Below are 27021 nucleotides of genomic sequence, written 5' to 3' on the forward strand. Positions count from 1 at the left end.
GTCATCTGGTCCAACCCCCAGCAAGGCAGGAATCGCAAGATAAAGGATCCGAGACGGTCTCTACTCTCTGAGGGCGCAGGCAAAGCGGATGTGCTGTACTGGGGCAGAGGCTGCCTGTTGGAGGCCTCTTGGGGCCTCCGCTCTGGCTGGGGACCAGCTCTCCCCCCCCCCCCGCACCTCCTGGGGCCATCTCCAGGTGCAGTTCCTGACTCTGCTGTTTATTGCATAAAAGCACACCTCTGTGCGTGACGGGGGAGCCCCCTCCCCAATAGCAGAAGTCGTGATGGCAAGGGATATGGCTTGTTAAGAGCAGTGCCAAAGCGGTGCCCGCGGGCTCCCCCCCCCCTTGTGCTGCTGATGTGAGTTTGTGCTCCGAAGTCCGGGCGCCGTTTGTGCCTCCTTTGCGGGCTCCTCCTTGGAAGCTGGAGCCTGTTCTGTCTCGGATGCGCCCCCCCCCCGAGCCCCAAAGATGAGGCAGCGGGAGCAGCAGAGCCCCAGGCAGCTTTGGAAAAGGGGGAGCAGGCAGCCTCCCCCCTTGGCCCCTTCACTCTCCGCCTCTCGAGGGACGCAGAGGAGGTTTCTGTCTGGAGGGCATCGAAAGGGCGCGCAGAGAGAGAGGCGCAAAGGCAACTAAGGGGCAGATGGCTTTGCGAGGGAGATGGGAGCAGAGCCAGACACTGATGGGAAGGTGGCCAGGGGCCAACACACACACACACAGCACCCCAGACGAGACGTTTTTCCGGGTGGGGGCAGGGGAGCGGCGTGGGGTCATCTCTGGACTTGAGTAATGCGTCGAATGCAGTTCCTAGGAGTCTGATTGCTGATGAAGCAGGCGGCGAGGCTGACAAAGGCAGGGGGGGGTCTGGAGCGATGCCCCCACAACCGCCCCCCCAACTCTCACAAAAAACTGCCCCCACTGGAGCAAGTTTTGTTGCTGATCGGAAGACAAGAAACTGGAAGGAGAAATTCTTGCAGAGAAAGCAGAAACAGCCAGTTCCCACCTCTGACACACCTCCCTTGAGGGCCGTTGTCAAGCAGTCACTTTGAGCTCCTGGGGAGGGATGGGGGGGCGAGCTGCCTCTTCCCGCTGGTGGCAGCAAAGGGGGCAGCCCTGCAAAACCCCCCCACTACCGTGGCGCGTGGCCCTCACCTGGCCTGCCACTGCTTCTGCCTGGCACGGATCCCATTTGGAGGACATTTTGGAGCATGGGGGGGGGGAGAGAATATGAAAAGGGGGGTTCCCTGGACACAGATTGGACAAAAGCAGAAGATGTGACTCTGGTTGACGGGGGCGCTGTTTGTTCCTGGGCACCAGCCATGGGAAAGCAGAGCAGCCTCCTGGGTCCCTGGGCTGGCTCTTGGCAGGAGCAAGGGTGGCAGGCTCTGGGGACCCTCTGGGGCACCAGCTCCCCCCCCCCCCGCGCGCTGGTGGAGCCTCACCCCCCAGCGATTCACTGTCTCTACAGTCTTGGCTGGTTCAGCAGATACAGAGGGAGCAGGCACCGCCCCCCCCACCTCGGGGCGCCTGGAGTGCCTTGGCGCCCGGCTGTGGCCCTCCCCAAAGACCCCCAGTCTCTGCCCCAGGAAGCTCTCCTCCTCGCGTAGGCCGAGGGCCACAGGGCCCAGAGTGTCCGGCGCCTCCTTCTCCGGGGGTTCCTCACAGCAGCCTGACGGCCCTGCGGCCAGAGGGGCAGCCTCATTTCTTGCGGCCCGAGGTACTGGCCCTGCGGTCAGCGTCCCGATGTTTGGGGTTGCCCTCGTCGGTGGAGGAGGTGGTCAGCAAGGCCTGGCTCCAGCGGGTGATCTCAGCGTGCTCCGCGATGGAGGCGGTGAGGGCCTCCAGCCAGGTCTTCAGCTCCTCCTGCAGGAAGGAAGGAAGGAAGGAAGAGAGTTAAGGCCAGCAAAACTTGCTAAAATGTATAAGGTGAAAAATAAGGAATGTTGGAAAGGTAAAGAAAAAGAGGGAAATTTCTATCATATGTGGTGGACTTGCAGTAAAGTAAAAACCTTCTGGGATCTGATATACAGTGGATGCTCGAGTTGCGAACATGATCCATGTGGGATGCATGTTAGCAACCCGCAGCGTTAGCAACCTGCGCCTGTGTGTCTGCGCACATGTGGGTTGCGATTCAGTACTTCTGCGCATAGCGCGATTTAGCGCTTCTGCACATGCGCAACCGCCGAAACCCAGAAGTAACCCGTTCCGGTACTTCCGCGTTTTGGTGGTCTGTAACCTGAAAAACCGCAACCTGAAGCAGCTGTAACCCGAGGTATGACTGTATCCCGGTTTGCAACCTTTTTTTGGATGAAAGGTAAAGATAAAGGGACTCCTGATCGTTAGGTCCAGTCGCGGACGACTCTAGGATTTTGGCACTCATCTTGCTTTACTGGCCGAGGGAGCTGGCGTACAGCTTCCGGGTCATGTGGCCAGCAGGACTAAGGTGCTTCTGGCGAACCAGAGCAGCGCACAGAAACACCATTTACCTTCCCGCCGGAGCGGTACCTATTTATCTACTTGCACTTTGACGTGCTTTCAAACTGCTAGGTTGGCAGAAGCAGGGACCAAGCAATGGGAGCTCACCCTGGTGCGGGGATTCGAACCGCTGACCTTCTGATTGGCAAGCCCTAGGCTCTGTGGTTTAATCCACAGTGCCACCCGCGTCTTGATTTTTTGGATTGGAATGGTTTGTATCGGCCTAAAATTGTTGAAGAACACCACAAAATGGATGCTGTTGAGGAACTATTAATGAACTGTGTTGATCAAAGAGCTAATGGAATGAGCACGTTCTGGCAAAAACAATATGATATGAACGGTACATGCAAGGAGGCGTAAAACTCTGGCTATAAAGCACTAGTCTCAAACAATGCCAGGAGCTACACAACACCAGGTTCAAACAAGAAGAATCATGAAATGCCAAGAACATGCCAAGGACAAGAAAGACTGCCAAGATTCATAGAATCATAGAATCATAGAGTTCACTATGCTTCTGTTCCACTCAGTAGGGAATCCCCTATCACCACTACACGCCTCCTCTTAGGTTTGGTCGGGGTTCTTCCGCGAGCTGTCCGTTCCAAGGCCGCCTGCACATTCCCTAAGGACTGACTTTGCTGCTCATCTTCATATACCTGATCGACTGTAACGAGGGAGAGATCCTCAAATGGAGTCTGCTCTTCGTCTTCCATGCTAGGGGAGAGGACCTCAAAGCGATTGTGTAATTCTAAACAATCAGAGCAAACCCTGAGCCTCCTACTTCTTTGAGTCACGTTTCTCCATATATCTGGCTCCTGTGTTGGTGAACTAGCCTCCTTCTCAGGGGAGTCCCCTGCCTCCTCCTTGGTGGAGACGGTGTGCTCTGTTGCTTCCAAGAAGAGCTCCAGCTCTCTAATTCTTTGGAGCGTAGCTACACGTTCCTCCAGTTGCTGGACTTTGTCTTCTAAGAGGGCAATCAACATGCAATTGCTGCAGGTAAAGCTGCCTGCAACCTTTGGCAAGATGGCAAACATTGTGCAGGAACCGCAGGCGACTGCAGCTGTTCCCTCACCCTCCATCTTGAGAACATGTCGTTGGGGGTGGCTACAGCGGTCCTCCATCATAAGAAGCGTGCAGACAGGACAAATAACTCCCCCCGAAAAAACCCTAGGTCTCCCCCAACAAACATTTGAGACTAGCTCCCCTAAATCTAAAAGATGGATCAAACTGCGAGCTCTGATAAGCTCCTCCCACAGCTAATCACCTGCCTCACCAGAAACCCTGCCCCCTCTGTCCTTTGCACAGGGAGAGCAGCTAATCAGCCACAAAGAAACACACACAGGAGGAAACCCTTTTTGCTCCTTCTTCAGCTGCTGCCCTGCTGCAGATTCAGATAAACAGATGAGATCTGACCTTATTTCATTTGTAAGCCAGGAGGAACATGGCCTGGGATCCCCTTGGCCCATGAATGAATAGGATTGATACAGTGACTAAGGGTATTTGAATCAGTTAATTACATTGCCCTGGTATCACAGGGTCCCTGTTTCATAACCCTGCCTTGTTCTGTCTCTGCTCTGGGACCCCTGGACAGTTAAGTCCAGTCGAATTCAATTTTGGGGTGGGGCGCTCACCTCTGCTTTCAGGCCGAGGGAGCCGGAGTTTGCCCGTAGACAAATAATCATATATGGGATACGTATATTGCTGCCAGATCCTGTTTGATATCACTGCCTTTGGCAGGATTTTGTATGAACTTTTTTTGGAAAAATAAATAAATAAATTTAAAAACACCCTTCTGAGAGAGAACAGAGAGCTCACCTCGTCCTTGGCCTGCAGGAGGAACTCGCCACCTTCGCTAGTCCTGGAAGAGAGGAAGAAGCAGTGGTTAGGGAAGTCAAGAACAGAGGAATAGCCTTGGGCTGGATCCGGCCAGTGGCCCTCCTGCGCTTCACTGCCATTCAGGGGCAACTATGGAACTCCTTGCCACAAGAGACAGTGGTGGCCAGCAGCCTAGATGGCTGTAAAAGAGGATGAGGCAGATTTAGGAAGGAGGAAGAGAGGGCTATCGATGGCTCCTGGGCACAATGGCTGTGCCCTTAATCTCCGTTGCTGGAAACCACAAGAGGGAGGAGTGCAGTCGTGGAAGCCTGGTGTTTGCAGGCTTCCCGTGATGGGCCTCTGGTTGGCCCCTATGAGAACAGGATGCCGGACAACATGGGCCAATGGCCTAATCCTGCAACCAGGCTTTCCTTAAATTCTTATGGAACCTCCAGGTCCAGAGGTAGTCTATCTTGACTCCTAGGTTCTTTGGGGCATTTGATCACCGAGAACAAGGATGTTGGGCTCGATGGGCCCCTGTGTTCTTAGGTACTGCTGCCCCCCCCTTTTTGGGATGCTTTACTGGTTGAAAACTTTATAATAGAAATGTACAATAGATGTTATAGGCAAAATGAGAAATAAAAAATAATTATTCATTCTTTAACTAATACTTGCTTTGTACATCCATCTGTGATTAAATTTGACAAGACCTCCGATCTTCCCCTTGCATTCCCAAATTAAATTCCATAAATATGCACTTAAACTTTGCTTTCTACATGTTATTTAACTTACTATAGATTTTATTTCACAAAATTATCCTATTTACACACCAAAGCTCAATCAAGACCTGCCAATAGATTGATCTTTGGACAATGTTCTTTTATATAGACTCAGTATATATATATCCCACTCTCTGATAAATTTTTCATCAGCAACGTCTTGTAACCTTGCTGATAATCTTGCCAGTTCAGCGTACTCTCTTATTTTATTTTGCCAGTCTGATTTAGATGGAATATCCTCTCCCTTCCAGTTTTTTTCGATTAGAATTCTGGCTGTGACTGTAACATACATAAGACTCTCCTGAACTTTTTGGGGATTTCATTACCCATAATTCCTAGCAGGAGGCTTCAGGTTTCTTAAGGATCCATGTGCCTTCAGCCTCCCTGCATTTCCAAGAAGTGTTTGTCCTAGATCTGAATATTTTGGCTAGCTTAAAAAAAGGTAAAGGATCCCTGACAGTTAAGTTCAGTCATGAACGATTCTGGGATTGCGGTGCTTATCTTTACTGGCCAAGGGAGCGGGCGTTTGTCTGCAGACAGTTTTTCCGGGTCATGTGGCCAGCATGACTAAGCCGCTTCTGGCGAACCAGAGCAGCGCACGGAAACGCCGTTTACCTTCCCACTAGAGGGTACCTATTTATCTACTTGCACTTTGACATGCTTTCGAACTGCTAGGTTGGTAGGAGCAGGGACCGAGCAATGGGAGCTCACCCCGTCGCAGGGATTCGAACCGCCGACCTTCTGACTTTCTGATCGGCAAGCCCTAGGCTCAGTGGTCTACACCACAGCTCCACGCACGTTAAGTTGGCTAGCTTAAGAGGCATTAAATGCCACCTGTAAAGCATTTTCATGCAATTTTCTTTTAAATCATAACATGATGTTAATCTAATGTCTTCCTTCCAAAGTCTCTCCCAACTTTCCATGCAATGTACTGCTGCCTTCTGACTTCCTTGCTGGCCTGGGGGGAGCCTGTTCCCCTCGCCTTCATTCCGCACCTTGGTTCCCAGGAGGGGCACCATCTGTGCCCTGCCCCTGGGCGCAGCCAGGAGGGGCTCCCTTGGTCTCCAGCTCCTTGCCCACTCCTTGGGGGCCTGCTTGCCAGGGATGTCTTTAGCAGATGGGCGCCCCCAAATTACCACAGATAGTGTTGGGGTGGCCGTAGCTGTGCACTGCCAGCCATCCGGGGGGGGGGGAGCAACTCTCCCCCATGCCACTGCAGGAGAGTGATCCCCACAGAGGTTTGGGAGTGAAGTTGCGCCCCTCCCAAGCGTCCTCAGGAGGAGAGCGATCCCTGCAGAGGTTTAGGATGGAAGCTGCACGCCCGCCAGCCTTATGGTTGGCGGGGCACAGCTGGTGGGCATGCAGGGAAAGGGGAGGCAGCCGCCAATGCCGCGCAGCTCCCCCACTTGCTGGGGCACCCCTGAGAGGCCGGCGCCCTGGCGCAACGCACCACTAAGCCCTATGGGAAAGACGGCTCTGCCCCCCCCCCATATCCCAGGAAGGAGGCTCACTTGATCCTCAGGACGTTTTTCTTCTTCTTGTAGGCATTGGCCACCTCGCTCGTGGCGTTGAGGAGGCTGAGGAGGGGCTCGTTGGCATGAGTGCTGCCCGACTCCCGCCCCTTGGAGTCCTTGTAGAAGCCCAGCTCCCCCTTATTGAGGACGCAGAAGAGGTTGATCCAGGACCTGCCAGAGAGAGAGAGAGAGAGAGAGAGCCGGCTGGGGTCAGCACCTCCCAGCAGCCCCCCACCCCCACAAGTGGGGAGAACACCTGCTTGGCATGCAGAAGGTCCCAGGGTTTGAGCCCCTCAAATTCCTGTTGCAGACCACCTCCTTCTGTGATGCTTGTGTGATGCTTTTGGGTGACCATTGGCTAAGAGGCCAGGCAATTGCTAAAGTCTTTAAATGAATAAATATAATAATACAGTGGTCCCTTGGTTCTCAAACACCCTGGTTCTCAAATGCTGAAAACCCTGAAGCGAATGTTCCGGTTTTTGAATGTTTTTCAGAAGCCGAACATCCAATGCAGCTGTTGGCTATTGTTTCCGGGGCGCCTGCACCAATCAGAAGCTGTGCCTTGGTTGCCAAACATTTTGGAAGTCAAACGGACATCTAGAACAGATTAAGTTGGGCACTTTTGCTTTTTGCTCTTTATTTTGCATTTTTGTTCTTGAGGCTTTTCCGGTTAATTTGTTTTTGTGACTGTGTGGAACCCAGTTCAGCGACTGATTGATTGATTGATGTATTGCATGACTGCGGAAATGGATAGAAGCCCCCCATCCAAACAAGGACTATCATCAGCGCAGGTAAGAAAAATAAATTCATGTTAATTTTCATTTCATTTCATTTCATTTTCATTTCATTTCATCATCTACAATACTGTCTTCTTTATTTTATAGTACAGTACATTGATTATTGCTTTCATTTTATGGATCAATGACCTTGTTAGACAGTAAAATTCATGTTCATTTGCTGTTTTAGGGGTTGTTTTTAAAAGCCTGGAACGGATTAATCCGTTTTGCATGACTTTCTATGGGAAAGCGTGGCCCGGTTTTGGAACGCTTTGGTTTCGGAATGGACATCTGGAACAGATTAAGTTTGAAAACCAAGGTACCACAATAATAATAATAATAATAATAATAATAATAATAATAATAATGATGATGATGATGTTCCTGCCAGCACCCTGGCTGCAGCATTCTTCACCCATTGAAGGCAGAAATCCACCCACCAGAGCCCCACGGAAGCCAAGCAGAAGACCCTGGAACTGGGGCCACGTCTGCCCCCCCCCAGCCCAGCTGTGCCCACTTGCTTTGCCCTCCCCAGGGCCCTTGGGACTGGCCCTTTTCAGCAGGGGGACGCAGACCCGCCCCACCCCTTTCCTTTGCCAGTCCCGCGGGCGGGTGGGCGGGCAGGGAGGGTGCTGGCAGGAGCGTCCCCCCCCCCCGCGACTCACCTGTTGGAGGCCTTCTTGTTGGGCCCCTCCAGCTCCAGCTTGCGGAGCAGGTAGCCCTCCTGCTGGACAGTGTGGGTGGGGGGCGGTGGGGGCGGGGCGCTGGTCTGGGCAGGGGCCGAGCGGGACCGGCGCGCCTCCCCCGGCGGGGCATTGGGGTCCTTGGGCCGGGGCCTCCGGCGTGGCTTGGGGCGGTCTCGGGCGCGGGGGCGGTCGGGGCGGGGAGTCCGGTCGGGCAGCATGTCCAGCCCGTTGGGCAAGCGGGCCGGAGACTCCCTCTCACGAGGCTGCGGGGAAAGAGAGAGAGAGAGAGAGATGCTTTGACGTCTCCAGGGCCAAGATGGCGGACCCCCAAGGAAGGTCTTGTCACCCAGGCTCCTGCAGTCGTGATGTGAGCCCAGGAACCCATGGGTGGCATAGCCAGGGACTGGGGTGGACACTGTTATTCTAAAGCAGCAATGCTGCAGCAAGCAAAGGCTCTAGCAGCTCAGTCAGCTGCTTGTGGCTGCAAAGCCAGACAGGATGTACGTGACTGTTGCCATGGAAACAAAGGGGCAGTCCATTCTCCTTATTGAGCACAGGATGTGAGCTCAGTGTGTGTCATGTGACCTGTACAGGATGTACACGGGTGGAGTTTGGAGTTTCTCTCTGTTTGTTGAAGAGAGCAGACATCTTTGACTGTATGACTGCTAAAGACAGGAATAAAGGCATGTAGTTACTTTTCTGTCTGAGTCTGATTCCCCTCCCTGGGGATATGCAGGGAGCAGGGAGGAGGAGAAGCAGTTGGTGTGTTTTTCTCACAGCCTGAGGAAAATCGCCGGAACGGACCTCGTGTGTTTTTCCTGCCGGGAGTCGCCGGAGGGAGGTCGAAAGAATTCAGCCGGTGCCTGGAGAAATAGGCACATACCTCTGACCCGAGCCTGAATTCTAACAGTGGTAGCAGAGTTACAGATAGGTAGCCGTGTTGGTCTGCCATAGTCAAAACAAAACAAATTCCTTCCAGTAGCACCTTAAAGACCAACTAAGTCAGTTCTTGGTATGAGCTTTCGTGTGCATGCACACTTCTTCAGATACACTGAAACAGAAGTTTCCAGACCCTTCTATATAGTGAGAAGGTGGGGAGGGGTATTACTCAGAAGGGTGGTGGGAATGGGTGATTGGCAGATAGCTGTGATGAGCCTGTTGACGACTCTTAACGACTGCAATAGGTCTTACAGGAAAAAGCAAGGGGTGAAAAGGTGGTAGCAGAGGATGGTTTCGATCCATCGACCTCTGCAGAAATAGTGGCAGAGCTACTGTATTCATCCCTCTCCATGGAAGCCTGAAATGGGGGCTGATTCTCTGCAGCCAGGAGCTGACCAGAAGAAGCTGAAAGCCAAGCTACGGAGCCCAGGTATGAGATTTTCGGGCTTAGAAGTGTGAATGCAGATTGATTCATTCTCTGCTTCAAGGGAGCAACGTTTGGGAAAAACAGCTCCGAGAGAGAAGAAGCCTGCATTCAAAACATTCCTGTGGTTTTTCCTGTCCAAGGAAAGGAATGCTGTTGCTTAGCAACGCAGGCCGGTTTCAAGATAAGGGCTGTACAGTCAGGCTATGCCTCAGAGAGGCAAAAACAAAGTTTTTGTTTTGACTTAGGCCCAAAGGAACTCTTGAAAGGGACTTTGCAAGCAGCAAGTGTTATAGCTGCCAGGTGCACAAGAGTGTAAACAAGCCAGCTATTGGATTTTAGAGGCTTGTGTTTGAGAGTTATTGCAAGGACTCAAAATGGATGCTAAGAAGGGGGGAGGCCTGCCTTCTCCAACCCTCTTGACCAGTGACAATTATGCATCTTGGTCTATTAAGATGAAGGCCTTGCTGCAGAATCAGAGACTCTTTGGGGTGATTGAGAACCCCATCCCTGCAGCACCAACGCGTGCTTGGGAGTCACAGGATGTGAAGGCCAGAACTGCTATAATTCTGTGCATGTCAGACTCGCAGCTTATTCATATACAAGATTTACAGCACGCGAAAGATGTTTGGGACACGCTGAGAAGGACACATCAGAGAGATGCAGGTTCTTCAGCGTTGCTGTATTTTGAAAAGCTGTCCAACCTGAGGCTTGCGCCTGATGGAGATGTTCAAGCGCACCTGACGGAAATGAAATTTCTGCGTCAACAGATGGTGGAACGCAATTTCCGTCTGCAGGAGGAAGTGTTTTGCTTCATGGTGATCAACAGTCTGAATCAGACTTACAAAACAGTTGCCAGTCAGCTGGGGTCCCTCCCAGCGCAAGATCTAACGTCGGAGAGGGTCTTTGCCGTGGTTCTTTGTGAACATGACAGACTCGCCGCCCTGGAAGTCAAGGACAGGGGGAGACGAGAACGGAGTTCTGACACCCCCACTGCTGTAGCTACTGGAGGAGACGCTGTAGCTTTGAACGTTGTCCGATGCTACAATTGTGGACAAACTGGGCATCTTCAGCGGAACTGCGAGAAGCCACGTCAGAACAAAGGAGCCAAGGGAAGCTCCACGAAGTCTGAGGCGTCAGGCAGAGGTCATGCCAAGTCACAGTCGAAGCCTGCAAAGGCTTTGATGTCGAAAGGAACCAAGCCAGAAGTGGACAACGCTTTTGTCATAGATACTGGGTGTACATTTCACATGACCCATCGTAGGGATTTGTTTTCGTCGTTTAAGAAGCAAAGCTTCGTTGTACAACAAGCCAACGGTCAAGAGCTAGAAGCCACCGGAATTGGGACTGTGTATCTTAAAAGTCTGAACTTGACTATAAACAATGTTTATTTGGTTCCAGGGTTGAAGTACAATCTGCTCAGCGTTTCGCAGATTGCCAAAAAGGGACTAAAACTGTCCTATGATGATCAGAACTGCGAGATCTACAAAGATGGAGAGCTGTATCTTTCTGCCAAAGAGAAAGATGGACTGTATTTGTTGACTTTTGATCAAAGTGATTACATGAAATGTAATTCTAACATGATCTCTTTTGCAGGTGTAGCCAAGAAGAACGCCAAGCAGGTCACCTCGAGGGTCGACAGGGCATTTCAGCGGGTGTATGCTGATGTGATTGGTCCTTTAGCACCATCTAGAGGCAATGCAAAGTATTACCTAATATGTGTTGATTCTTTCACAGGTTTTGTATGGATTTATCTTTTGGAGAGACCGAAAGAAGCCTTAGAAAGGTTTAAAGAATTTTGTGACAAGGTTAAAAATATGCATGATGCTGACATAAATTGTCTTTGCACAGATGAGAAGCCAATTTTTCTTTTACAGGATTTCCAGAGGTTCCTGAAGAAGAAAGGGATAAGACACAAAATTGCAGCTTCCGAAGAAGCTTGGAACAGATGTGTCTGTGTTAGGGTGAACAAAGAATTGCAAAAGGGAATGGAAGCGCAATTGCTTAGTTCACATCTGCCACATGAGTATTGGGCTGAGTCGCTAACGTCATTTTGTTATACGTGGTTGAGAAAGTTTTCAAAAGAGTTGGGAAGTTCTCCTTTTGAGAAACTGTTCCACAGAAAACCTTCTGTTGCCCATTTCAAGGTTTTTGGGTCTCATGTGAGGACAGAAGCTCCGGGTGGAGTAAAGAATGCCAGAGGCATTTTTGTGGGTTATGAAAAGGGTCTCTACAGAGTAATTTTGTCTGAATCTGGTCAGGTGATTCTCACAAAATTTCTAGAGAGTGCTCCTGAACAGGAGAGAGTGATTGTTCACACATTTCCCACAGGTGATGATGATGATTCTGATGATGTTGATGATGATGTTGATTTTATTGAGTTCAGTAGTACTGATGATGACAGCGATAGCTCAGACAGCTCCGTTGTCACAGTCATTGAGAGGAAATCTCACATGATGACTAGACCGTCAGAAGAGGAGGATGAACCACTGTTTACAATTGGTACTGGTTCTCCAAAGAGTCCAAAGGCTGAACCAGAAAGCAGAGAAGAGCAGCACCTCTTACATAGGTCTGAGAGAGCAACGAAGGGTGTACCACCCAAGAGGTATTCAAAAGAGTTTGCCAACCTAGCTATTGCATGTGTTGCTGTTGTAAACGACCAAGGTCAGATTGAAGCTGTGTCTGAGTCAGAGACAAAGGCACAACAGAGAGTTGCTAACCAAGGTGTCAGGGCTGCCTGAGCCCCTGACACAAGGTAATGCAGAAGCACTCATTCCTTGGAAGTCACACAACCAGAGAGGTACATTGGTGAAACCAATGGCGGGTAGTTCCAAGGGTGGAACTGAAACAACTGGGGAATGTTATACATATAACAACTGTTTGTTTTCTTCTCTGGATGACGCTTTGCTCGCAGCACGCATTGATACTTTAGGGGGAGTATGTTATTCTAAAGCAGCAATGCTGCAGCAAGCAAAGGCTCCAGCAGCTCAGTCAGCTGCTTGTGGCTGCAAAGCCAGACAGGATGTATGTGACTGTTGCCATGGAAACAAAGGGGCAGTCCATTCTCCTTATTGAGCACAGGATGTGAGCTCAGTGTGTGTCATATGACCTGTACAGGATGTACACGGGTGGAGTTTGGAGTTTCTCTCTGTTTGTTGAAGAGAGCAGACATCTTTGACTGTATGACTGCTAAAGACAGGAATAAAGGCATGTAGTTACTTTTCTGTCTGAGTCTGATTCCCCTCCCTGGGGATATGCAGGGAGCAGGGAGGAGGAGAAGCAGTTGGTGTGTTTTTCTCACAGCCTGAGGAAAATCGCCGGAACGGACCTCGTGTGTTTTTCCTGCCGGGAGTCGCCGGAGGGAGGTCGAAAGAATTCAGCCGGTGCCTGGAGAAATAGGCACATACCTCTGACCCGAGCCTGAATTCTAACAGACACAACAAAAATGGGGGGGGGGGACTCACCGTTGCCGCTGCTGGCGTGGCCGCCGGCCCCGTGGACTCCTTCTCCTGCAGCTGCTCCACGATGTCTGCCAACGTCGCCTTACTGCGGGTGACCAGGAAGAGGGTCAAAAGGGTGCCCCCCCCGGGAGATTCAGGAGGGCTGCGTCCCAGGAGTGGGAGGGGAGAGGGACCAGGCCAGGCTTTTCAACAACTACATGAAGCCTCTGGGAGAGATCATCAAGGGGTTTGGGCTGGGTGTTTATCAATATGCAGATGATACCCAGCTCTACCTCTCTTTTAAATCAGAACCAGTGAAGGCGGTGAAGGTCCTGTGTGAGTGTCTGGAGGTGGTTGGAGGATGGATGGCGGCTAACAGATTGAGGTTGAATCCTGACAAGACAGAAGTACTGTTTCTGGGGGACGGGGGCGGGCGGGTGTGGGGGATTCCCTGGTCCTGAATGGGGTAACTGTGCCCCTGAAGGACCAGGTGCGCAGCCTGGGAGTCATTCTGGACTCACAGCTGTCCACGGACGTGCAGGTCAATTCTGTGTCCAGGGCAGCTGTCTCCCAGCTCCATCTGGTACGCAGGATGAGACCCTATCTGCCCACAGTCTGTCTCGCCAGAGTGGTGCATGCTCTGGTTATCTCCCGCTTGGACTACTGCCATGCGCTCTATGTGGGGCTACCTTTGAAGGTGACCTGGAAGTTACAACTAATCCAGAATGCGGCAGCTAGACTGGTGACTGGGAGCAGCCGCCGAGACCACATAACACCGGTCTTGAAAGACCTACATTGGCTCTCAGTACGTTTCCGAGCACAATTCAAAGTGTTGGGGCTGACCTTGAAAGCCCTAAATGGCCTCAGTCCAGTATACCTGAAGGAGCGTCTCCACCCCCATTGTTCTGCTGGACACTGAGGTCCATCTCCGAGGGCCTTCTGGTGGCTCCCTCATTGCAAGAAGTGAAGCTACAGGGAACCAGGCAGAGGGCCTTCTTGGTAGTGGCGTCTGCCCTGTGGAACGCCCTCCCACCAGATATCAAAGAGAACAACAACTACAGTATCAGACTTTTAGAAGACATCTGAAGGTAACCCTGTTTAGGGAAGCTTTTAATGTTTAGCAGGCTATTGTATTATATACCCTACCCATCTGGCTGGGTTTCCCCAGCCACTCTGGGCGGCTCCCAACTGAATATTAAAACCAGAATCAAACATTAAAAACTTCCCTAAACAGGGCTGTCTTCAGGGCTGCCCAAGCCTGAATGCTGCAAATTGCAGAGCTGGAAGGGGACCCCAGGAATCATCTAGACCAGCCCCCTGCTGCAACGCCACAGGAATGACAGCTGGAAAATATCTGGAAGTTAGCTATCTGACTTTCATTAAAAACCTCCACTGCCTTGCTAGGTCACAGAATCATCCAATTGTAGGCTTGGAAGGGACCCTAAGGGGCCATTTAGCCCAACCCGCTGTAGTGCAGCTATCCCAATGTTGCATCCCATTTAAAAACCTAATTTAAAAGTCACTTGCCCAAATTAAGCAAATGCTTTCAGCTGAGCGGCTGGCTGGGGGGCACTGAGCTGTGCTTTCTCCCCCTGCGGCCACCAGACCTGCCTGCTTCACCCCCCCCCTTGGCGGCTCCTCACCCTCCTCCCTTGGGGTCGTTGCGCTGGGCCTCCTGCTCGCTGGACTCCTGCCTCTCCAGCCGCCTCTCGTGCCGCTCTCGGCCCGCCTGCCGGGGCGCCTCCTGCTCGCTGGACTCCTGGCGCTCCAGCCGCCGCTCCCGCCTCTCCCGCCGACGCTCAGGCTGCTCGTGGCGCGCCGGCGGCGCCTCCTGCTGCTCCACTGACTCCTGGCGCTCCAGCCGCCGCTCGTGGCGCTCCCGGTGGCGCTCCACGTGCGCCTCCACCCGCCCGCCCCCCTTGGTCTCCGCCGCCTCCGGCCGTGAGTCCGGTCGGCGGGTGTCTTCCTCCACGGTGGCGCCAGCCTTGCCCTCCCCGGGCGCCTTGCCCTCCCCGGGCGCCTCCTGCAGCCGGTCGATCCTGGGCTGGAGACGCTCTGGCTTCAGCTCGTGGCGCACGTAGCCCACCTTGGCCTCGCCACGCTCGGGGGTCTCCGGCTTCAGCCCGTTGACCAGGGCCTGGGCCTCCCCCCGGCCGCGAAGCAGCAGCAGCTCCTTCTCGTGGAGGGGCTGGCGCAGGAGTGACTTGTGGCCCAGCTCCGCCGGGTCGGCAAAGACCTTGCGGCCCAGGAGAGGCGTGGGGGGCTGCTTGCTCTGCTCAGCCCGCAACTTCTCAATCTGTGGGGCAGGGCACAAAGGAGGGTCAGCCTCGGGAAAACTATGGACTTCTTATTATTATTATTTATTGACATACACATATTACACATTTTACATATACTCAAATCCATCCAACCTCCTTTGGGGAAGGTTCTCAGGCAGGGTGGAAGGAGAAAGAACTTGCCCAGGTGAAGACCACCTGGTGGAAACCCTCACACATCTGGTTCTCAACTGAAAACTATATGCTGATCTCTGCCAGCAATTTCTAGATCGACTCTGCATCCCCAAATGGAAACCAGAGTCAGAGGTCATACATTTTCTATTACTGGGGAATGATCAGGAGCTCACCAAGCTAGTGGCTAAATATCTCTGTTTGGTTTTTTGTCGTCAAAATGCCCTGCAGACGTCTGATCTCCCTGGAGACCATAGACTGCTCTGCCTCCTTTCTTTTAGCAAATGTTTTGTGCCACTGGGGAAGTGGTAAATCTGTATTGATTTGTTTTGGATGTTTGTATGCGATGCCAATAAAAGGTTTGATGATGATGAGAATCTGAAACGTAAGACCCCCCCCAGGGTCATCTAGTCCAACCCCTGCAAATCAGGAAACCCAGCTCAGGAATCCCTGCCCGGTGTCCACCTGATCTCTGCTTAAGAACCTCCCCCTTCCCCAAGGCGACATTCGCACCCGCTCCCTCCGCCCCCCGTACCGTGGTGAGCCGCCGCAGGGAGCTGAAGCGCTCCTCCCAAGCCGCGGCCGCTTTGCGGAAGGCCTCATGGCGCCGGATCAGCTGCTCCACCTCGTCGACGCTGTTGCCCAGCTCCCGGCTCTTCAGCAGTGGCTCCTGCGCGGTCAGCCAGGCGTCGGCCACCACCGCCTCCTGGGCAAACTGGTGGACCTCCAGCACTGCAGGGATGAGAGGGGGAAAGAGCTCAGGGCTTTGCCAATCAAGGCAAGAAGCTGGAACCGGGCCGGGCACAAGACGGGCAGCTGCTGAAAGGAAGGGCTCAGATATTCTCAGCCAGCCGCAAGAACCTCGAACCCGGATTGGTTGTGAGTGGGTGTCACGAGGCTGTTGCATGGGGGATATTGGGTTGCTGTTTTTATTTTTATTCTGCATTTTGTGGTTTTATATCTTGGTTTTATTCTGCGAACCACCCTGAGACCCTGGGTATAGGGCGGCATATAAAGTCAAGTAATAATAATAAATAATAATAATAATAATAATAATAATAATAATAATAATAATAAATGATGTTCCTGCCAGCAATCTGGCTGCAGCATTCTTCACCCATTGAGGGCAGGAAGCCACCCACCAAAGCCCCACGGAAGCCAAGCAGAAGCCCCAAACAACTCGGGTCGAGGGTGCCTTGGGGATCACCTGAACCCCTCTATCCCCAATATCCTCTGCAGGAGTCTTGTTGGGTGTTCTCGGAACTGGCAAGGCTCATTTCGCAACACCAAGAAACCGAGCCTTTCATGTCCTCGGCTCTGTCCTCTGGAACTCCCTGCCACTAGAGATTGCGCCAATGACCCCAAAAGCTTAGCTTCTCCTTGTTCCCTGACTTGGTGAGGCTCTTTTGACAATGAGAAGCTGAGCCTTTAGTGCCTTTGGCCCAGTCTGCTGGAACTCTTTGCCACTGGAGATTCAGCAGGCATATTCCACACCAACTTTTACACACTTCCTGAAAACATTTCTGTTCTGCCAGGTGATTAAGAAGACATTATTCCACAATGGTTAATTGAGCTCTGTTTTTCACTTTCTTACAGTTCTTATGGCTGTAGACCGCTTTGATATTTGTTTTTATTTTAATGACACAGCAAACGCCTTGGGAGTCGAACATTTTGGCTCCCGAACGATTGAAAACCGGAACTGATTGTTCCGGTTTCCAAACATTCTTTGGAACCCAAACATCCAACGTGACTTCTGATTGGCTGCAGGAGCTTCCTGTAGCCAATCGGAAGCCGTGTCTTGGTTTCCGAATGTTTTGGCAGTCGAACGGACTTCTGGGACGGATTCCATTCGACTTCCAAGGTACCACTGTACACATGTTTCAGTCAATAAATAAATAGTATGCGTTGACAGAGAAACATGGGACCAACTCCCCACCCCAAAAAATGTGAGGATGGGAGTCGGGAGAGAAAGGGATGCCCCCACTTCTCCCTGGGGGGCTACAAAGCAAACTGTGAGAGGAGGAACGGTTTTGTGAGGTGGATTTTCAGGGGGATATTTTTTTTGGGGGGGGAGGGGCTGGCGTTGCACCCGGACTCACTTTGCTGCAGCCACTCCCAGTGCCGGTCCCATTTCTCCACCATCTCCTTCTTCTTTGTCATCAGCTTCTCCAGGTGGAGCTTGATCTGAAGCGGAGAGAAAACGAAGGGTCATGTCTCTGCCCAGGCCTTGCCTGCCCCCCCAATTCCTAGCCCCCCCCCGAGAATCCCAGTCCCTCCGAAAAGATCTCCATCATGCAACGCGGTCCTTGAGTGTGGCAGAAGAGAGAAGGATGCCGCCCCCCCTTGACCCCACTGCCCAGTGGGCCCCCCTCTCCCGGCCACAGGGAGGGCAGAGGCGGGGCCACAGAGACAGGGCGGAGCCTACCTCCTCGGAGGCGGGGCTCTTGTTCAGCACCAGCGTCTTGCCCAGGTCCACGCAGGTGGCAATGTTCTTGCTGTGGGTCTCGATCTCGCTCTTCAGGCCCTGGTGGTAGTTCATCAGCACTTCCACGGTGGAGACGTCCCTGCAGGGGGAGGGGGGGCAGAGATGATGTGAGAGGGAAGACACACACACACCCCACTCACAGGAGCGGCCAGGGCCAGATTTAGGTTTGATGCGGCCCTCAGCTCCTGAAGGCAACGGGGCCCTTTAAATGTCCAGCTGTCCTTTGTCCACAACAAATGGTTGCTGGTTTTTGTGTTGAATATATGCTATAGGTATCTCAAGCCCTTTGCCCATGTTGCCCTGCAAGCAGTCCATGCAGAATGTCGGCACCCTAGATATAGAAAGGAGCAAACCAGGGATATTTGAGGGAGCAGACAAGTAGGCGGGACCCAGGACTTACATCACAGGAGCCGACACAACACAAAACACTCTTGCTGGATGTAGGTTTTATCTTATTTGTTTTTTATCTTATATTTTGGAAATGCACATCCAGTTTCTTACCCCTTTACATTTTTTGGGGCCCCCAAGAGAGTGGGGTGCTAAGCTAGAGCTTGTTTAGCTTATACATAAATCCGGCACTGGGGGGGGGGCTTTGATGTGTTGCCTGCCTCTAAGTCAGGGGTTCCCTAAGTGGGTGGTGGCACCCCAGGGGGGAATCTGATTCCTGCATGACAGGGCATTGGGCCAGAAGTCCTTTGGGGTACCTTCCAACCATTCCCTGGGGGAGCTTGAGCTTGGGGTCAGCAGAGGTGCACATGACCCCCCAGCTGTTGAAGAGGCCAGGGCCTGGCAGTCCAGTGGGAGGCAAGAGGTAGCAGGGAGGAGATGCCCCCCCGCCTCCCACAAAGCTGTGCTCCACCCTGCTGCCCTCCGAGAGCTGGTGGGACGGCCCAGTAGACCTGAAGGAGCATCTCCACCTCCATCGTCCAGCCCGGACATGGGGGTCCATCTCTGAGGGCCTCCTGGTGGTTCCCTCGCAGCGAGAAGTGAAGCTACAGGGCACCAGGCAGAGGGCCTTCTTGGTGGTGGCGCCCGTCCTGTGGAACGCCCTCCCACCAGATGTCAAGGAGATAAACAACTATCTGACTTTTAGAAGACATCTGTTTAGGGAAGTTTTTAATGTTTGATGTTTTGTCACATGATGATGATGATGATGATGGGAGCCACCCAGAGTGGCTGGGGATACACAGCCAGATTGGTGGGGTATAAATAATAAATTATTATTATTATTATTATTATTATTATTATTATTATTATTATTACAGTGGTACCTTGGTTCTCAAATGCCTTGATTCTCAAATGCCAAAAACCCAGAACAAAATAAAAAAATTCCTTCCAGTAGCACCTTAAAGACCAACTGAGTTAGTTCTAGGTATGAGCTTTCATGTGCATGCACACTTCTTCAGATACACTGAAACAGAAGTCACCGGACCTTTCTATATAGTGAGAAGGTGGGGAGGGGTATTACTCAGAAGGGTGGTGGGAATGGGTGATTGGCAGATAGCTGCGATGAGCCTGTTGACGACTCTTAACGACTGCAATAGGTCTAACAGGAAAAAGCAAGGGGTGAGAAGGTGAAAAATGGCTTTGTCATGTATAATGAGATAAGAATCCAATGTCTTTATTCAAACCAGGTCTCTCCATAGTTTTAAGTTTGGTGATAAGTTGCAATTCAGCAGCTTCTCTTTCCAGTCTATTTCTGAAATTCCTTTGTAATAGAACAGCTACTTTGAGATCTTGTATAGAATGTCCTGGGAGATTGAAGTGTTCTCCTACTGGTTTTTCTGTCTTGTGGTTCCTGATGTCGGATTTATGTCCATTTATTCTTTGGCGTAAGGTCTGGCCTGTTTGTCCAATATAGAGAGCTGAAGGACACTGTTGGCATTTTATGGCATACACAATGTTAGACGATGAGCAATTAAATAGTCACGAGATGGTATGTGTGATGTTGTTGGGGCCAGTGCTACTGGAAGGAATTTTTTTATTTTGTTTTGACCATGGCAGACCAACACGGCTACCTATCTGTAACAAAAACCCAGAAGTAAGCATTCCAGTTTTTGAACATTTTTCGGAAGCCAAACGTTCGATGCGGCTGTCAGCTTTTATTTCCGGGGCGCCTGCACCAATCAGAAGCTGCGCCTTGGTTTTCGAACATTTCAAAAGTCAAAAGGACTTTGGGAATGGATTAAGTTTGTCACTTTTGTTTTTGCTCTTTATTTTGCGTTTTTGTTTTTGTGACTGTGTGGAACCCAGTTCATATACTGACTGATGGATTGTGTGACTGCGGAAATGGATAAAAGCCCCCCATCCAAACAATGACCATCATCAGTGAGGGTAAGGGGGAAAAATTCATGTTAATTTTTATCATCTACAATACTGTCTTATTTATTTTATAGTACAGTACATTGATTCTTGCTTTCATTTTATGTATCAATGGTCTCGTTAGATAGTAAAATCCATGTTCAATTGCTCTTCCAGGGGTTGCTTTTTAAAGTCCAGAACGGATTAATCCATTTTGCATGACTTTCTATGGGAAAGCACGCCTTAGTTTTGGAACGCTTTGGTTTTGGAACAGACTTCCGGAAGTTTGAGAAGTGAGGGACCACTGTATTCCTCCTCTTCTTCTTCTTACCTGGGCTTCTCTCCGGTGCCGATCTGGGCGATGATGGTGTCCATCCAGGATATGAGGTCCCGCACCATGTTGGAGAAGCGGATCTTGTCGGTGGTGGTGGTGACCTGGAGGCGGCAGTCCTCGCAGGAGCCCAGCAGCTCTTTCCAGGAGCGCATCACCTCCTGCTCCTTGGTGGCAATGGCCTCTGCGTTCTCCCCGGCATAGACCGTCCGCAGCTGAGCCGCCACCTCCTGCAGCTGCCGCACCTGGCGGGGAGCAGGGGGAGGTTAAGGGGGCAGGAGGGGGCTCACTGCGCCCCTGGGAGGGAAGGGGGCAGGGCAGGAGTGGGCTGGGTCAGGCCAATGGATCCGGTCCTCACATTGCCAAATCCCCCATAGAACCTAGGAATCGAGATAGACTGCCTCTGGGCTTGGAGGCTCCATCAGAACATGAGAAGACTCTGGGTGCTGGATGAGGCCAAGGGTGGCCCATCTGGTCCAGCATCCTGTTCTCCCAGTGGCCAGCCAGGGGCCCAGGATTTGAGCACTGGAGACCTTTCCCCCTCTTCCTGGTATTTGCAAGCGCTGCTGCCTCCAACTGCGGAGGGCAGAGCGGAGCAGAATTTAAGGTGCAATTCTTCTACTTTAAGCAGGCAGAGCTTCCCCCAAAGCGTCCCAGGAGCTGTCATTTGTGGGGCTGCATGGCTTGGAGAAGAGGCAGGGAAGGGGAGTCCCCTAAGAACTCTCAGCGCCCTTAGAAAACTACAGCTCCCATAATTCTTTGAGGGAAGCCAGGACTGTTTAAAGCAGAGTCACAGTGAAGCTAACAAGAGCTTCTGGGTCAGGACAATGGTCCGCTTGGTCCAGCATCCCGGCCTCATGGTGGCCAAGGAGACACCCAAAGGGAAACCCACCAGCAGCTGCAGATTCCAAGAACAGCAGCCTCGTCCCCTGAAGTGGATTCCAGCAACTGGGATTCGGAATAATTGCTGCCTCCAATACTGGAGAGCAGAGCCATTGGGGAAAGAAGCCGTTTGTCCAATCCTGTTTTAGAGCCATCCAAGTCGGTGGCCATCCCTGCCTCTTGTGGCAGCGAGTTCCATAGGCTAACTATGTGCTGCTTTAAACGTATGATGTGAATGACCAGAAGCTTTTTTACTGAGTATAGTGGGTAAAGAGATACTGAGACAAGATAAAAAACTGTTCATGTATGCAACAACTGCGGCAAGAATTTTGTTAACCCAAAAAATGGAAACAGCATGAAATACCAACAAAAGAAGAGGGGCAGATGAAACTGATGGACTTTGCAGAACTGGAGAAACTGGCGGGAAGAATCCGGAACCAGCGAGACCAAGCATTCCAAAAGGACTGGAATAAATTTATATTTACCGTATTTTTCGCCCTATAGGACGCACTTTTCCCCCCTCCAAAAATGAAGGGGAAATGTGTGTGCGTCCTATGGTGCGAATGCAGGCTTTCACTGAAGCCTGGAGAGTGAGATGGGTCGGTGCGCACCGACCCCTCTCGCTCTCCAGGCTTCAGGAAGCTATCCGCAAGCCGTGGGAGCCCGGCGCGACTTCCTGCCAGGCTCCCAAGGCTTGCGGACAGCAGCCTGAAGCCCCAAACCCGGGGAGCACAGCGGAGCGCACTCCGGGCTTCAGGCAGATATCTGCAAGCCTGGGGAGCCCGCCATGAGTTCCCGCTGGGCTCCCAAGGCTTGCAGATAGCAGCCTGTTCTGGGGGCTGGGGTCAGGGGAAGCTTGGGCTTCCCCCGCCCCAGCCCCGCACCTGGTGTGGGGGGGAATAATTTTTTTTCTTTATCCCCCCCCAAAAAAACCTAGGTGCGCCCTATGGGCCGGTGCGCCCTATAGGGCGAAAAATACGGTATATTTGAAAGAGAAATGTAAGCAATTAACATCACTGGCAGGGTTATCTGAAGATCTGTAAGATGAAATTACTACCTATTCAGGTTGAGTAATGTAATATCTTAGGGAATGATATAACGAAAACAGGAAAGGAAGTGAAATGAAAAGATGCAGAATTTAAGTTTGTACTGTATACCACTAGATGGGAGGGAGGGAAGTCGATAGGCTCATCTGAGCCAGAGAGGTTTAAAAAGAAGATATGATGTTACACAATGTGATTATATGTAAAACTAATAAAAAATGTTATAAACAAAATAAATAAATAAACGTAGGATGTGAATTAGTGATTTATGGAAGTGAGAGCTGGACCATCAAGAAGGCTGATTGCTGAAGAATTGCTGCTTTTTAATTCTGGTGCTGGAGGAGACTCTGGAGAGTCCCATGGACTGCAAGAAGATCAAACCTCTCCATTCTTAGGGAAATCAGCCCTGAGTGGTCCCTGGAAGGACAGATCGTGAAGCTGAGGCTCCAAGACTTTGGCCACCTCATGAGAAGAGAAGACTCCCTGGAAAAGACCCTGATGTTGGGAAAGATGGAGGGCGCAAGGAGAAGGGGACGACAGAGGACGAGATGGCGGGACAGTGTTCTCGAAGCTACAAACATGAGCCTGACCAAACTGCAGGAGGCGGTGGAAGACAGGAGGGCCTGGCGTGCTCTGGTCCAGGGGGTCACGAAGAGGCGGAAACTATTAAACAACAACAGGATTACACACCTTCCACACACACACACACACACACACACACACACTGCCTCACCTGTGTCACCAGGACCTGCACGTCGTGCTCGAAGGAGCTGAGCATCCTCTGGAGGGTTCCGGCCGAGGTCTTGGCCTCGCGAGCCGTCACCTCCGGCAGACGCTGCTTCTTCTCCTCGATCTGGGAGAGGACGTCCTTGCAGTCGCTGAAGAACTTGTGGAGCTCGTGGGAGGCGGCCAGCATCTGCGCCCGGGTCTCCATCAGCTCCAGCAGGTCGGCCCAGGCCTCGTTCACCCCGTCCTTCCACTCGGCGATGGTGGCGGCGTCGGCATGGCCGTAGTCAATCAGCTCGTCCACCATCTGGTTGACGGCCGAGATCCGCTCGTTCCCCACGCTGCCCGTCTCGCTGGCAAACTCCGTGAACTTCTCCTGCAGCAGCTGCAGGGAAGCGGAAAGTTGTACGGTACAACGGCGGCTAGGATTTTACTAGCCCAAAATGGAAAGAGGACAGGATAATAATAATAATAAATTTTTATTTATACCCCGCCCTTCCTGCTTTAAAAAACGGGCTCAGGGTGGCTAACAGCAAACACTGATTAAAATGTGACTTAAAAACAGCATAAAAACAGCATAAATACAACATCAATGTCAATAAAATTCAAGATACCAACGAAAGAAGAATAACAAGTAGGGCGGTTCATAAAAAACTTTTTTTAAAACAAATGCCTGCTCCAAAGGTCTTATCTTACTACACTAGGGATTATATAGCTATATCTGAAATTTCATGCATATCAGTTAATATCTTGACCCTCCTCCACGAAAATAGCTGTTTACTTGGCCGTTTTCCTATGTTGTGAAGGCTGAAATTTCAATTCAGTGGAGGAGGATCAATATATTAACTGATATGCATGAAATTTCAGATATAGCTATATAATCCCCAGCGTAGTAAGATGGTGCAGGCATTTTCAAAACAAAGTTTTTTATGAACTGCCCTAACGGCAAGTCAAACTTATGGAATACGTAGAAATGGCGAAACTCACAGGAAGACTCAAGAGACAATAGTAACAGAGACATTAAAAAAGATTGGGAACCATTCATGCTGTATCTACAGAAATACGTACTGTAAAGAAATGGACTCATTAGCAGGATTTGAGGAAACACTTGCAATTAAGAAAAGAAATGTAAAGATGAAGAAAGAACAAGTTGGAAACTAATTAAGTGTCAGATATAATTGGAAAGAAAATATGGTACAAATAAGTGATAAGAACATAGGAGCATTTAATTAAAAGATTAACAAAATGGGAGAAAATAAATTAAGCGGAAGTAACAAACATGTAATGAACTAGAAGGGGAAGTTGAGGGAAGTCATAGGGTGGGCGGATATTTGAATTATTTTATTTTTTCCCCTTTACATGATTGATGTGTGGAATATTGAACTGTAAAACTAATAAAATTTTAAAAAGAACATCTTGGGGGGGGGGACCAGACAGAGAAACTGCAAGGACTCTGCCCCCGAGATGCTGCAACTGTGCTGCCAGCGGAGCGGAGCTGAAAGAGAAAGGCACTCTGTACATGCTCACTGCAGCTGAGCAAATGCACAGGGCTGTTTAAAAACAATAATAGCAAGACATATAAAACACAGAGAGTTGCAGTCAACTAACTTTTGCTCAAAATACACCCATGGAAATGAATGGACCTAAGTGAGTCATGGCCATTGGTCTCAATGGGTCTACTCTGAATAAAAGTTAGCTGAACACAACCCTTAATTTTTTACATATCTTCCTTTGCTTCTCTGTCCGTAAGAATATTAGATGAATAGAATAGAATAGAATAGAATAGAATAGAATAGAATAGAATAGAATAGAATAGAATAGAATACTGTTATTATTTATACCCTGCCCATCTGGCTGGCTATAAATCTGCAACAAATCAACCAAAAATAGATAAATAAATGCATAAATATTTAAGACATTTCATATATATATATTGATAATATTTTACTGATTTTCCAAAAATAACAAAAATAAAACAATAACAATACAAATTTATAACCAAAAATAGAAAAGTTCCCTTCCCCCTAGTCCTTCCTTGGTTCCATTATTTGTCAACATACTGCATGTCCACTGTAAATTAAAGAACCATTGGAATTACCATATTTTTCACTCCATAAGATGCACTTTTTTCCTCTTAAAAACTAAGGGGAAATGTCTGTGCGTCTTATGGAGCGAATGTGTGGTCCCTGGGGCTGGGAGGGGGGGACCCGGACTTCCCTTGCCAGCCCCACAAGCTCCAAGAGTGGAGGCAAGGCTGCGCGCAACCTCGCCTTCACTCCAGGACCCGTTCTAGGGGCTGGGGTCGAGGGAAGCTTGGGCTTCCCCTGCCCCCAGACCCACAGCTAAAAAGGAAGCAAAGACAGCAAGCGGGATCCATCCTGCTCGCTGTCTTGGCTTCTGCCAAAGCCGTGCGCAACCTCTCCAGCCGGCTAAAAACAAAGCCAAGACAGCGAGCAGGATCCATCCCAAAGCCATCTGCAAAAGCCGCACACAGCCTCTCACGGCTGGAGAGGTTGGGCGCGGCTAAAAACAAAGCCAACACAGCAAGCGGGATCCACCCTGACAGCCCCAGAAGCTCTGGGAGAAGCGGACAGGCTGGGCTGGGGGGGGGGGAGAGAATAAGATTTCTTTTCTTGATTTCCCCCCCTAAAAACTAGGTGTGCCTTATGGTCCAGTGTGCCTTATGGAGTGAAAAATACGGTACTTATAATCCATTCATCATGTAATGACAAGTAGTTCTAGAATCTTGCTAATGTTTTATCCTGTGTGCATTGCTTCTGTATACAGTGGTACCTCGGGTTAAGAACTTTATTCATTCCGGAGGTCATTCTTAACCTGGAGCACCACTTTAGCTAATGGGGCCTCCTGCTGCTGCCGCTGCTGCACCACCGGAGCACGATTTCTGTTCTCATCCTGAAGCAAAGTTCTTAACCTGAAGCACTATTTCTGGGTTAGCAGAGTCTGTAACCTCAAGCGTATGTAACCTGAAGCGTATGTAACCCGAGGTACCACTGTATATCAATATTGAAGACATTTCCTAAGGCCTGTATAAAGGAAACTCGAGCTGCTCTTGTGAACTGCTTTGAGGTCTGTCTGGCTTTTTTGCAATCAAGCGGCAAATATTTTCTGGTGCGCCCCCCCCCCCCCGGTCTCACCGTGACGTGTTCGTAGTCCTGGCCCAGCTCCGGGGACCCGGCCACCACCTCCTTCTCGGCGATCCAGTGCTCCAGTTCGTCCACCTCGCGGCTCAGCTGGTAGAGCCAGTACTGCTGCTCCAGCCGGGCCTTGCGCTCCTCCACCAGGTCCTTCAGGGAGACGTAGAGGCGGTCCACCTGCGACTGGCGCCGGCTGATCTGCTCACTGCCGGGGGGAAAGGGACCGTCAGAGGGGAGGGCACCAGGGGGCCGGGCAACGGCCGCTTTCCAACATGGTGATACAGCTAAACATCGCAATAGGCCGATACAGTGGTGCCTTGGTTCCCAAACGCCGAAAACCCGGAAGTAAGTGTTCTGGTTTTTGAACGATTTTCGGAAACCGAATGTCCACTGAGGCTGTCAGCTATTGTTTCTGGGGCACCTGCACCAATCAGAAGCCGTGCCTTGGTTTCTGAACATTTCGGAAGTCAAACAGACTTCTGGAACGGATTAAGTTTGGCACTTTTGTTTTGCATTTTTGTTTTTGAGGCTTTTTCGGTTCATTTGATTTTGGGACTGTGTGGAACCAGTCCAGCTACTGATTGATTGTGTGACTGCGGAAACAGATCAAAGCCCCCCATCCAAACAATGACCATCATCAGTGCAGGTAAGGGGAAAAAATCATTTTTATTTTTATCATCTACAATACTGTCTTCTTTATTTTATAGTACAGTACATTGATTATTGCTTTCATTTTATGGATCTATGGTCTCGTTAGAGAGGAAAATTCATGTTCAATTGCTGTTTTAGGGATTGTTTTTAAAAGTCT

The 27021-nt window shown here is 50.6% G+C and overlaps 1 protein-coding gene across 4 annotated transcripts in view; it reads right to left on the reverse strand.

The window, feature by feature from the left end:
• Positions 1–1176: 1176 nt before the first annotated feature.
• The window catches only part of SPTBN4 (spectrin beta, non-erythrocytic 4), a 100564-nt gene continuing 74719 nt past the window's right edge, over positions 1177–27021 (reverse strand). For 2 of the 4 annotated variants that reach the window (XM_081868617.1, XM_081868615.1), the window contains exons 8-19: positions 26214–26418; positions 23066–23443; positions 20408–20652; positions 17716–17854; positions 17390–17474; positions 15826–16022; positions 14487–15139; positions 12868–12949; positions 8020–8303; positions 6576–6749; positions 4286–4328; positions 1185–1861 (exon numbers count right to left, since the gene is read on the reverse strand). In XM_081868617.1, coding sequence (XP_081724743.1) covers positions 1697–1861; positions 4286–4328; positions 6576–6749; positions 8020–8303; positions 12868–12949; positions 14487–15139; positions 15826–16022; positions 17390–17474; positions 17716–17854; positions 20408–20652; positions 23066–23443; positions 26214–26418 — 2650 coding nt within the window. In that variant the 3' untranslated portion in view covers positions 1185–1696. Of the gene's footprint in view, positions 1862–4285; positions 4329–6575; positions 6750–8019; positions 8304–12867; positions 12950–14486; positions 15140–15825; positions 16023–17389; positions 17475–17715; positions 17855–20407; positions 20653–23065; positions 23444–26213; positions 26419–27021 lie in introns of all 4 variants that reach the window. The other 2 variants (XM_081868614.1, XM_081868616.1) reach the window with 2 other exon arrangements.

The sequence above is a fragment of the Podarcis erhardii genome (genome assembly GCF_964252035.2).
Source record: "Podarcis erhardii genome assembly, chromosome: 7".
NCBI lineage: Eukaryota > Metazoa > Chordata > Lepidosauria > Squamata > Lacertidae > Podarcis > Podarcis erhardii.